Source organism: Cupressus sempervirens, chromosome 9 (genome assembly GCF_028749045.1).
Source record: "Cupressus sempervirens isolate cs-2001-9-10 chromosome 9, ASM2874904v1, whole genome shotgun sequence".
Lineage (NCBI taxonomy): Eukaryota > Viridiplantae > Streptophyta > Pinopsida > Cupressales > Cupressaceae > Cupressus > Cupressus sempervirens.
In genome coordinates, this window is record NC_143126.1 from 514872492 (window position 1) to 514885921 (window position 13430).

The window sequence follows — 13430 nt, forward strand, 5'->3', positions numbered from 1 at the left end:
TGTCCCTTTTCAAAAACCTGAAGAACTTTTATTTTGCATCCTCTGAAGTAGAGAGGGCTCATCACACTCATGATCATCTTTACTGTGCCCAGCCCTTTCATTAAAGCCATAAACGACCTCTCAACTGCCCTTTTCCCCACACTGGCCATGAAAGCTTGAAGCCCTTCCTGCTGCCAAACACCGCAGGCTGGGACACATTAACCTTGTGCTTTTTCCAGTGTGGGAGTCACTACTGTGAATTGCCATGAATCTGAGTATCATCCTGGAAGCATTGGGGTAGAAACACTTTTGGGCACTCAGAAATCCTAGACAAAGGCAGAGAACAGTGCAGAAGCCTCACAGCTCAAGGCGTGTGTCTTAACTAAATAACAATTAAATATACTAATATAAATAGATATATTTAATTATAAACAATTAGGTTTTGAAAATCTCTAAAAATAAAATGCCAAATGAATGGTAGAGTTGCTTTGGAAGAAGAGCAAGAAAAATGGGTTGCTGAAATAGAAGATAGTATCATTTGTCTTCTTCATTTAGTGTAGGCTTTGTTTATAACCAATTTTTTTACTTTTAAAATTGCACGATTGATTTTTAAATAATTAAGTTTTGGAAGATTTAGGGGTTCTCCCCTTTCTGAAATGATTGGTAAGGTTGTGCTAAGACCTTGGGCTCTTCTCCTGCATGTCCAAGGTTCAACTCTTGCTGGCTAGGTTTGCCTGGCTGTTGGCCTGATCGGGCCTGGTCTGCCTTGTCTTGAGCTAAGCTTAAGGTCACTAGGCTGCCTCTAATGATTATCCCTTGTAAAAAAAAAGTTTAGAGAGATTTGTGTTGTGTCAGATTTAAAAAAAATTAATCACATTTTATCTGTCACGAGTAGAAAATCAAGGTCTTTTGGGCATGTGTGGGTATGGTATCTGATGTTTATACAGGACATATCATATTTATATTCATATTGGAGAATGGGATATACATGCCTGGGTAGGGGCAGAGGCATTTCTGGCTACTTTGATCATAAGTGGTATTGGCAATGGAACGTTGAGAGGTAAAAGTTATAATTATGGATATTATTTAGTGTCCCATTATTGAAGGTGATAAGACATTGATGTATTGCGTGAAATATTGTATGAGAGACACAATGTTGATCAAGTACATTATTGTTGTTGTAATTGATGATCTCAGTGTAGTAACATGGGTGAATTATGGTTTTTGAAAGGCCAAAATTGAAGGAGAGAACTAGAAGCATCCTCATGTTATGAGGCTTTATTCTGGGGTTTCTGCATAGTTTGCATTGTCTGGTTAGGTAAAGACTTTCATATATTGCTGATTCTACCTAATATGATTTGTTTAGCTTAAATTATCTTCTGTGATCAGACTTAATGAGGTACATTCGCAAAGAAAACTCTAGGAGTTCAGGAATAAATCTTTACATGGTATTACTTAAAATTGATGCAATTGGAACAAAAGGAGCATTTATAAGCTAACACGATGAACATGAGTGTGACAGTTCCAAGTTAGTTAATGAGTTGACATTGTTTATTTCTAGCAAAATCCGTAGCATGCTTGCACTGGTAAGTGCTGAGCCTGGCAATTTGTTTCAGCATCTCTTGTAATCCCTTCCGTAGATGCAAGCATTCTAATAAATGTAGGAAGATGAAATCCTCACCACTGTGTTCGGAATTTTGAAATATGAAGGTGAACTCTCAAAATGTTTAGCAGAGCATTAATCTAAACTTGTTATTCTAGGCTTGATTGTCATCAGTTGTTAGTCTACATTTTATGTTTTATTTGTTTTGAAGTTGGGAATGCACTTCTGTTTGTGCATTGTAACTTGAAGCTGGTTTTGCAAAGCTATTCATTCAAACATTTCATACCGGTGAGATAGTGCCTATCATTTATAAAGATTCACTTTCATATGCGTATTTGGTTATTAATGTGACTTGAGATATTTAGGCTTCAAATGGTAAATTTTGTGAAAAATTAGTATTTTCTTTACAGACTGGAGTGCCTGGCGCTGTTTGTATCCTTGGTGATGAACCCAGGACAGGAGGGAGGCATTGTGGTCCAGTTGATCTCCATGTTTGTCATAGTCAGAAAATCACCTTTTCTACATCTGTCATGATTCAACCGGAATCTGGACCAGTCTGTCTTCTAGGAACTGAATCACAGCAGAAGGTTTGTTGGGAAATTCTGGTTGCTGGTTCTGAGCAAGGTATTGAAGCTGGCCAAGTTGGATTGAGACTGGTCACTAAAGGAGAGAGACAAACCACTGTGGCTAAGGGGTGGAATATTGGTGCTTCAAGTATTGCAGACGGAAGGTTTGGACTGTTAAAAATTTCTTATTCATTCTGCTAATTGTCTTTATATATGCAGAATTTCAAGGCTCAATTCATGGTAGCATTTTAGTGATTGTAGATGGTGTATTCTTATAAATGAATTTACCGTATCGCTTTGATGTATTCTTTCTTTCAATGTAGCAGTGCCACATAAATGCAACTTTAGTATGCTTTCTATCTAGTTATTAGATGCATATTGATAACTAAACGGAGTATTTTCATGTCTACTTTTCAAGTTTTCTGATTCAATAAAGGTTGAATTTGTGAATGCAGGTGGCATACTGTAACTGTGACCATTGACGCTGAAACTGGAGAAGCTACCACATATCTGGATGGTGACTTTGATAGCGTCCAGGGTAGGTTACCTTTGCAGGCAGATGGTGGAATCTTACAGGAGGGAGCTGAGGTCTGGGTTGGCATGAAACCTCCTCTTGATTTGGATGCATTTGGAAGGTCTGACAGTGAAGGCGCTGAATCAAAAATGCACATCATGGATGTGTTTATCTGGGGAAGGTGTCTGACAGAGGATGAGATAACTACTTTATATACAGCCACCAGTGCTGATGAATATGACATGGTTGATCTTCCAGATGATTATTGCCAATGGGGTGAATCACACAGGGTATGTGCTATGGGTTTGTTGATGTATTTCCTATTAATTTGTACATAAATACTACATGATCTTTAGATTAATGGCAAAAGGTGTGATACTCTTATCACTGCAGGTCCTCATTTCTGGCATATGTTTTTGTTTTTGACGATATACTGCTTTTATCCTTTGTATATCTCACTTTACTGGCATGAATTTTCATGATTTGGTTCATTCCATTGTATATTTTTATTGAGAACATTGAATTTCCTGCCAATTTTTGAGGTAGAGTCACTGGTTTTACATTTTTCAGAACATTCATTTTTCAGTGGTGTAATGTTTGACTTATCTTAGGAAGCAAAACATTGTTCGGATTATCTTGGGAAGCAAAACATTGTTCTAAGGATATAACAACTCTACATGGTGCCTTGTGTTGTAATAATTTTGCCTAGCATAGTGTTTACTGTTTTGGTCTTAAGATATGTTTCATATGCCTTATCTGATTGTGAAACTTAATTATCATATGTTTTCAAGGTGGAGGATTGGGACAGTGAGCCTGCAGATGTGGATTTGTTTGACCGGGATGATGTGGAGTGGGATGGGCAATTTTCAAGTGGTAGAAAAAGAGCTGAAAGAGATGGATTATCTTTAGACATGGATTATGTTGCAAGGAGGCTGAGAAAGCCCAAGATGGAAACTCAGGAGGAAATAAATCAACGCATGCGCTCAGTTGAGTTAGCTGTTAAGGAAGATCTTGCAGCAAGAGGGGAAACCCATTTCACTGATCAGGATTTTCCCCCTAGTAGTCAGTCTTTGTTTGTAGATCCAGAAAATCCCACAGCCAAGCTACAGGCAAGGGTGTCTGCCGAATGCCCATTTGTGACTTATTTTTTTGTTGATTTGTAAACTGCTGCTCATACTAATGTTTTGTAGCTTTTTGAACTGCTTATAATTACAATTGGCTTTATTGGTCATTTCCTTTGCAGTATTGAATTGTTCAGCTTAAATTCAATGGGTAATAGAATTGTAACTTTTGCAGGTTGTTAGTGAGTGGATGAGGCCAAGTGAATTGGTCAGAGAAAACAGCAGGGATTTATATCCATGCCTTTTTATGGGTACACCTAATGCTTCTGATGTTTGTCAGGTATGTGCTTCAAGGCCTTGTGTTATTTGAACAATAAATAATTATTTACATGCTCTAAGCGTTGTTGTATCTGTTCTGTGTGTTTTTATTTTGACAGGGTCGTCTAGGTGATTGTTGGTTCTTAAGTGCTGTGGCTGTATTAACTGAGGCATCGCGTATGGCTAACCTTATTATTACTCCTGAATACAATGATGAAGGAGTATATACGGTCCGATTCTGCATACAGGTGGGAGCTTTTCTGCAGAGAGCAAAGCTTTTTGAGTAACTTATTAAGTTGTAAATATTTATTTGATCAATTTAGAGTTATAGAAGTTGCTATGGTTTATGGTGTAACTCAAGTGCAATATATTAGTTTGATACCAAGAATAGATTCATTAGAAATAGAGTTTGAAGTTATTTATTTTGCCAAAATGGTGGCCTACATGGGAGCAGTTTTGCATATACCTTGCAATATAAGTTACGAGGAGGAATTTTAGAATAAAAGAATGTATGAGACTATATGTCCATGAGATAGGTAATCCACATCAATTAATGTTCAGACCACTTGTAATTACCCCATACGTCAGCACTGATGCTATATATTTTATTTCAACCTTGGGCCATGGCTCTGAATCTTGGATATAATGGAAACCAAGTCTGCCAGTGTGCATATAGATGTAGAACTGTATATTAAATTGTATAGACATATAGACACATCTTTCACAACTAATATGTAATGGAGTTCATTAATGCATTGCATTTTCTATAATATATTACTTATTGATTATAAAATGCAAGATTGGCCATGAGGTAAAACCTCAGTGATACAATTTTGTTTCAAGTAAGTGTCAAATGATACTCTTATAAGCTTCCTTAAGGAGGGGTCTTATGTTTGAGTTGCTGTCTCACTTGGTATTGACTGGAGTGTATGGTATGGTTGGCTGTTTGTGGGACAGTTGAGGAATGTTCAGACATTGCCTGCAAATTTTTGGCTGTTTCTGAGATGCTCCCTATTTTTTATTTTGACTGGTGACAGACATGGGGATGTTTCCTAGACATTCACTGGTCATTGAAACATCCTGGGGATGGGAACAGCTGGGAAAGTCTAGGAGCATGTCTCTATGCAATGCTAAAAATGCCTGCATGCAGTTTTAAGCATAAAGCGTGGTGTTGTAATTCTACCCCTTTGTTGAAGGCATAGTTCCCAAACTCGGACTTGACAAGGCCAACTGGACTTGTGACTTGGCTATGACTTAACAAAATGAAAAACCCCCTTGAAATTGAGAGATTTTTAATGATTTAAAACTTGTATCATGCACCCCTTATTGAATTAAACTTAAAGACACTGTAGCAACGTGAAGTAGAAGCCAATTTGTCGTTACATACATAAACAAGGCACATAAATGATAAAACCGTCACATACGTAAAATGTATATAGTAGTAAGAAAATATAAAAAACATAGAATCATATTACATAGATATATAAAATTATAAATGTTGTCAAATGTATTTAAAATCCATGAAACCCATGACATTAAATGTTCTATAAAACATGTATGTGTACCTGTAAAGTGTAAACATTGTAAACAAAAAACAAGTCTATCAGCTTAGGGTCTAGCTTAACTCTTATCCTCATCCTCAGCCTCAGCCTCAGCCTCAGCCTCAGCCTCAGAGTCATCTGTCTGCCTTCTACAAAGGTGTCTAAGGTAGGTCCTACAGCACTGAGAAGCCATAGTGTCTGCATGTGAGGTGCTATGATCAACATCGACATTGTGTGTGCATGTTGGAACACGGTCTATTTTCCTCTGCCATAGCCACAACCTCATCCTCTATGTTTGCTTGATCCACGTACCCATAGTCCCTCTGAATGAAGATTGGACCGGTAGCCTTAGAGAGCCACTCAGACTCTGGATCCGATCTCCTCTAAAGTGATCAGAGAGTAGTTGGTGTCCAAAATCTATATGGTCCTATGATGGAGTTTGTAATGAACAAAGATACGATCATTCAACCTCTCTACAATGGAAACAAAATGCCACATTGAGGTAATATGCTGCTGCAGGGATGGACCTGTCAAACTGATTTCCATCTGTTATCAATGATCTCTCAAATAAGGCCATATCATGGCCTCCTTAACCGTATCCATACCCTAGTATATGCAGCCCATAGAAGGGTTCTCCCCCTGGACAACTCGTAGGAGAACTATGAGGGGCTTAGGGACCAGTGTATAATGTAAAATAAAATAAAATAGTTAAGTCACAAATTGAATGAAAAATAAGCAAAATTGCAAACAAAATAAAAAATAAGTAAATGCTAAATATAAAATTGTAATAAATTTACTTGCAAAGTTTCTTCACAAGGGGTCCCACATCTATTCTTGCAATGGTTGTAACATAGGATGACAAATTGCACTCCTCCCCAACACACATGCTCCTCATAGTTGCCTTTGATGTCAACAAGGATTTTATCGTGAGAAAATATAAAGCAAACCTTGTGATGCAAGGATAAGCCAACTTCTTTTGCCTCGTGTATTTCTTCATCATGCTAAGGACCAATATATGATTGTAGATAAACTTGCAGATATTCTTGGCCCTTTCAACACATGATTTGACCCATTTAAGCTTACCAATATTCTCCAACACGAGGTCAAGACAATTGGCCTCACATTGAGACCAAAAAATATTGGGTTGCTTCTCCATCAAAAGTCTACTTGCAACGATTTCATATAAATAGAAATTTAGATATGTTTAGAAAATTGTAAATAAACTATAAATGTCTCTCCATCAAATTTTGAAAACTTGGAAAGTTAAAACTTAAAAGTTTACCTGCAAGAACATAACTTGCTGCATTATCCATCTCCACCTACACCATATTTTTCTTTTCCCACCTCTTGTATGAATTTTTCAATAGCCTCCCATAAGTATGTGGTATTTTTCATAATTGAGGAAGATTTAGTAGACTTCATGAATATGGTGGATCCTAAAAAATTAAAATAGAGCAAAATAATTATCAATTATCATGGATCAATTAACAAATCAAAATTATAACTATTTAGTGCTTTTCAGGAATTAGAATGATCAATTACCTCCATAGGAAACAAGAAAATTAATGAGTGTTCTATTTCTCCTATCTATCCAACCATTTGTCATGATGGTGAAACCCTCTTGGCTCCAAGATTGTTAGTGGTCCTCTAGCTCAAGTTTTATATGCTAACCATTTCTAAAAAGAGGGTGCCACTTAATTCAACATTGGTAGTGGTTTTAAACCCTATATCGCAAATGGTTACAACATCTATCATGCCTTGCCAATAAGGAGACCTATTACAAATAGATTATGATTAGATGATACGTCATTATGATTAGACAAAGCAGATTTCAACTTCAAAGTTCAAATTCAAACTACAAATTTTACAATTCGCTATTAAAGCAATAAAATAAAAAAGAATGACCTGGCTGCAATAAATGGAATGTTACAGAAGTACCAAAATTTGCAGCATCAAGAAACTCTTTGTTCCTGCCTACGCCCCCAAGCAAGGGTCGTGTTTCATGAGTACTGCATGACACAAAATAATTATCCAATCTCGATTTCCACACTCTACGATGAAAGGTAATAGTAACCATTAGCAGGAGCTCAAGAGCTAGCACTATAACTAGCCCTAGGATGAAAGGGAGGCTTAGTAGAACTCGCTCGAACTCATCTTGCGGATGTGAATGTGGGTGAATAGGAGCCAATAACACTTAACTCATCAAATTGCCTCTTCTTAATTAATTTTTCTTGTTCTCGTGTTTCTAACAATACATAACAAAAATGTTTTGCCTTGGGAGTTTTTTTTGTGCAGATCTCATTATCATGCCAAGGTATGCCAACAACATGGTATTTGAATCTGTTGATGTCACCAAAATTGATTTGTATACAAAAAAAAACATTTTGTTTGATTTTTTTTTTCTGCCAAGAAGATTTTTGATATATTTCCAAGCTTCATCCTTTTTAAGCATTATGAAAAATGAATGTTAAGACTGCGGCAATAAGATATAGTTTATTTTTCAATTTATCAAATTTTGTAAGTATTTTGGTGGAAGTCTATCAGATAAATACTTGTAACCATACAGACTATTAAGAGTTATGGTGCTTAAAACAGATCAGCTCTAATGTGAGAATATGACAAAGTATCCAAGCACCTAACTGCAATAAATTTAACTACATATGATGGATTTTTCATTGCCAATTTAGCTAGCAGGGTATAAAGCTTACTCTTTAAGACCTCTTGTCATCTTTTGTTTAACGAAAAGGAACAAAATTATTGATTCTTTATATTTTGTAGTTAACACTTGTTTTTAAGGTAGATGAGTCCAACTAGATAGTCTTGACAAATCTAATTGTAATGTTCTGCAAATTCTGAGCCTTGAATCAGACTTATAATTCAGTTCTGATATTGGCTGAGAATGATCTTCTTAATATTATCAATATTAAGTATGTTGTTGAAGGTTTATCTTGAATGTAGACTCAATGTTCTATTTCCAAACTTATAATATATAATATTGCAGACTTATTGATTGCTGGAAGTGAGATGCTTATAGGAGCAGACTGTTGTGAATTGTGTGTCCTCTAATCTGCATCCACAACTGAATATATACCTTGCTAGAGGGTGTGCTCCTTAAGGGACATAACCCTTCACTTGACATTTAATAATACCTCTTCCTAAGTCAGCAATTTCAGGAGAATTAGTTTAGGATTTAACTAATTAAACATTAGTTTAGTCAAACACAAACAAAGACATCCCTAGAAAGTCGCTGGCACCTATAGGATAAGCAAGTATAAATATTAGATGCCAATCTTAAGATATATCAACACTAAGAGAGGTACAGTCTGTACGGTCAGCCTGTAGGATTATATAGGTTAGAATCTTAACACTAATGGCTTTCAATAATTATGGAATGCAATTTGGTATGAGCACAAAGTTTTGACACATAAATATGATTTTTTTTCTCGGTGGGTATGGTATGGACACTCACAAAGGAATAATATAAAATTACAACATTTAAAAAACTATATAACAATTTTTTAATCTTAGTTAACAATCTTCATGAAGATTGTCTAGTGTGAAGTCATCAATTGGTTTAACATTATTTGAATCACAAGCAAACAAAGTGCCACTACGATTGGGTACATCATGTGTAAGAGCCTCCTCACCATCTATATTGGCTCTAACAAGCTCTACAATAGTTTCGTTCTAGTTGGTACACTAAGAGTAAGGGTTATATGCCAATCATATGTTTCCCCTTTTAGTTAGCTTCATTATGTAGATTATAATTATGGTCTAACAAGCTCTTTTTGTAAAGGAATGGTTGTAGAAAATTTCCTTTGCATTTTTTCTAGCCACTTGGCCATGCTTCAGTGGATAAAGAAGTATGTACTCCAAATCCATCTACTCGAAGAACTTGCAATCTAATGAATTGTATTGTCAATAGAACTTTAAAAGAAAATTTGCAAAACAATGGTGAGTACTAAAGCCTAAGTATTTAAAAATAAAATGAAAATGCTTATTTGTCATAAAACATTGATAGGAAGAGACTGGTGGAATAAATAATCTTGGTTGTGGAGGTATCGCCATGTATGGGTATCTTCCTTCTATTTGCCAAGAGGAGGACAAACTATGATCTTGCTTTGGGACAAACTTGCCAAACAATTTTCAATTCTTATAGATCGGAGAAGATTTTTTAGAATGTTGTTTTATACACATTAGCAATCACACTCTATTGGGTGTAATTCTTCCTAGTAAATTATCTTAGGGTTATAAATTTAAGGATAATGGATATGCATGCAAATGGGATGGAGTGTCAACATTATCAATTCTTATAGATTGGAGAAGATTTTTTAGAATGTTGTTTTATACACATTAGCAATCACACTCTATTGGGTGTAATTCATCCTAGTAAATTATCTTAGGGCTATAAATTTAAGGATAATGGATATGCATGCAGATGGGATGGAGTGTCTATCTTGTTCTAGTGGTGATGAATTGATTTTGAACATAGTCCACACAAGCCAACCAACCATTGTCTAGGATCAATGACTTTGATCTTTGGATTCTTCTTTGAAGTTGATTGCTTCCAAATCCTCTTTTGGTAGTTAATGGCCATGACTTTCAACATTTGTCATACCTTCACAAGTTATCTCAAAATAATTGTTTTTCTTGTTAATACTCTAGGATCACATGCCAAATAAAAAAGACACTTCCACTAGTGAGAAGAAAGAACAAAATAGTGTCTAATCATGGGCACAGTAGATTAGATTTGGTTCAACACTACATTACAAGATTTACATACGATGCCCTACTTATAAAGACAAAGGTTGATAGACAGGATTTACAATATCATGACATGTCTTAAATTTTAAACCTATACATTTAGACATTGGACTTGATAATTATAAAAATATATTTAATGAACTAGGGCTCAAGAATTAAATTAAGACCAACAGATTAGATCTAATTTAAAGTGACATCCTTCTAAAAAGACTTGAAAGATCTATACAAATTTAATGTGAATGGACCAATTAGTGAACTAATTTGGTAAAATGCCTTATTCACAACATGTGTTATGTGAATTGAGACTCAACAACCTAATGTCGGGTAAAAAAATGTTAAAACTTCAAAATATAAGTAATTATGGTACATGTAAATGTATCTTCAACAACTCGAAATTCAAGAAAGTCACGAAAATGCCTAGAGATATATGATGGTTTCTCACAAACATTTGGATCCCCTCACCCTTAGTGCATATGGCTTTCATCCACTCTATCTTAGTACCAATCAATTACATCACCAAGTTAAGGGAGTGAACAAGTGTTCAAAAAATGTGCCCATACATTTCCTCAACCAAAGCACATATGCTACTTTTTTCTCGTCCGTAATGACATGAAGATCATTATTAACACCCATTTATTCTATGGAGGCAATGAAGAATTTGCAAACAAATTTGCATTCTTGATTCATTGTTGACAAACAACCACCCTAAAAAACATTGGCCCTTTGGGAAACACAACACTAACATTTATTAAATGTTGGATTTTGCACTATTTTCATCCATAAGAAACAATGGATGCTTTGTTTCAGTCCATGAATCCCTAATTGGTTTGAGTGACAATTTCTCATTTTTTCGCGCCTTTGCCAATAAGCTTGTGTGCACCTTTTCGTGCCCACAATTTTTCTAATCAAAAGGTGCATTACTGGTTGTGGTCAACCTTTCTTGCAAATATACGATGTTGAAAAGAGGACAATTCGTGTAAGTGCAAATGTTTGGTTTTTTCATCTACATTGTTCTATGCTGCTTTTTGAAATGTCTTAACCAAGGGCCCTCTTATGCAAGGAGTAGAGGGACCTTCTTGGATAGATGGCATCTACAATGAAGGTTAAGTGGGCCACTATTGGAGGAGATTTGTTTCAATGATATTTCTTTGCTTACGGGTAAAATTTGAATTTTTGTCTCTTACTTACAGCATCAACTTCTTGTTCTCTAACGAATACCATAACTTTTTATTTTTTTTAACTTTATTTTTTTCCCTTCATGTATTCTTATTCCACACCCACTTATAGAACATACGCATGCTGTCACCAATTTCAAACCCAAATAAAATTCCCATTTGTTGGAAGTTGTTCAAGCGTTGTAACATATTTCTACAGATGAGATGCTTGATCATATTTTAATTGTTTATTTGTCTCAGGGCCCAATGAACTTGAACTAGTGGATATTCCAAATAAAATGTTAAAATTACAAAAGCTTAAATTGAAAAATGCAACGTACAAGTACACTTATAAATTAATTATAGTAAAAAAAACATCAAAAAATATTTTGAAAAATCTTGAAATGATTTTATTTCCTAACCTTGAAAGTTTTTGTAGAAAAATCAAAAGAATTCTTCAACCTACTTCCCCTAGACTAGTAGATTTTCTTTGTGCAAGTTGGATTGATACCCTTAGCAGTCGACAATGGTTGTTCCTAAAAATCTTTCAAAAAGCAAAAAAAGAGAGGAAAAAACGACGAAGTGAAATAGGTTTGTTTAAGACACGTTAAGAGTTTTATAATGTTCAAATGTATAATTTTTTTTAATTTTTTTTTTTTGATTTTTAAAAAATGAATTTGTCCTATTGCTTGTGGGAATACTTGATTTTCTTCTGGGTACACCATACCCATAGGGAAATTAGGGTTGGAGGGACACTTTTCACTAGTTCTCAACTACTCTTGTCATTGAATCAATAATTGAGCATACTTACAAGGAACTCAGTGCTACAACAATGTAACTTCGACACTCCTAGAGAGCTCTTATTATTGATTTAGTACTTGGATTAATTAGGTACAAGTTTGGGATGTTGGGTACATGAACACTTACCTACCAGGAACTCGAAGGGGCAAGATGTTGCCTTCTTGATTTTGTGTGTATTCACCAAGTGAATACTTGAGACATAACCATAGGGTGCTTGGGGCCATGACGACATGCCTTGGCCCATCTTCGGTAATCTCCTCTCCCATCTTCAGTAATCTCCTCTCTAAGCTAGTATTTTCCATGGGGAGCCTAGATGGCAAGGATGTGCCCTAATCGATCTTTGTGATCTTGCCTAACCAATATTTGAAGCACACCCATGGGGAGCTTGGGGCCACTGTGACATGTCATAGTCACTCCCTGAGTGCTCCCATTACTTAATTGATTCTTCGACCGATTGAGCATGGGATTGGGATCTTGGGTACAAGAGTCCAATAACCTAATTTTCAGATTAACCTTGGAGCTTTTTTTGGTGATTGATTCTTTTCCTCTTTCTCATTGTTGTTACCAGTAGTAGTGAATGCTCATGCATAACCTTATCACTAGAGAGTTTACAATTTGTAATAGACGAGTCTTTGGTTGTTCAACTCTCTCTCTCTCTCTCTCTCTCTCTCTCTCTCTCTCTCTCTCTCTCTCTCTCTCTCTCTGACATACCCTTTTTCCAAAAAATAGAGATATTATGTTGTCTGTGGTATATGCGTAATGAGCACGTCCACTTCTCACCAACATTCATTGGAAAAATAAAATAAAATTCTATCTACTTATTGTCATTCGCTCTTGAAAGCAAGTATCAATATGTTAAGAATATCTAGAATATATTTGTAATTTTGTAAAAGCCAACTTGTAAAAGACTACTACGTTTTTTTCTTTTGATAATATTTGACTTATTTTAATTGTCATGGGAAGCATATTCATAATCATTTGGTTGCATGTATGTGTATTTTCTAAATTTTAATCACATCAATAAATGTGGTATTTTACAATTTTGATTTTTTGCCTTAGATTTGGGCAAGTGGGAAAATTAATTTACACATTTTTGTGGCTTCGTATCTATTTGAGTATGCATTAGATT

The 13430-nt window shown here is 35.4% G+C and overlaps 1 protein-coding gene across 2 annotated transcripts in view; it reads left to right on the plus strand.

Annotated features, from left to right (window-relative positions):
- Positions 1 to 13430, plus strand: part of LOC149539617 (calpain-type cysteine protease DEK1-like) — a 122357-nt gene that overhangs the window by 93054 nt on the left and 15873 nt on the right. For both annotated transcript variants that reach the window (XM_089800844.1, XM_089800845.1), the window contains exons 22-26: positions 1993 to 2312; positions 2604 to 2952; positions 3454 to 3771; positions 3959 to 4063; positions 4161 to 4289. In XM_089800844.1, coding sequence (XP_089656970.1) covers positions 1993 to 2312; positions 2604 to 2952; positions 3454 to 3771; positions 3959 to 4063; positions 4161 to 4289 — 1221 coding nt within the window. The remainder of the gene's footprint in view (positions 1 to 1992; positions 2313 to 2603; positions 2953 to 3453; positions 3772 to 3958; positions 4064 to 4160; positions 4290 to 13430) is intronic.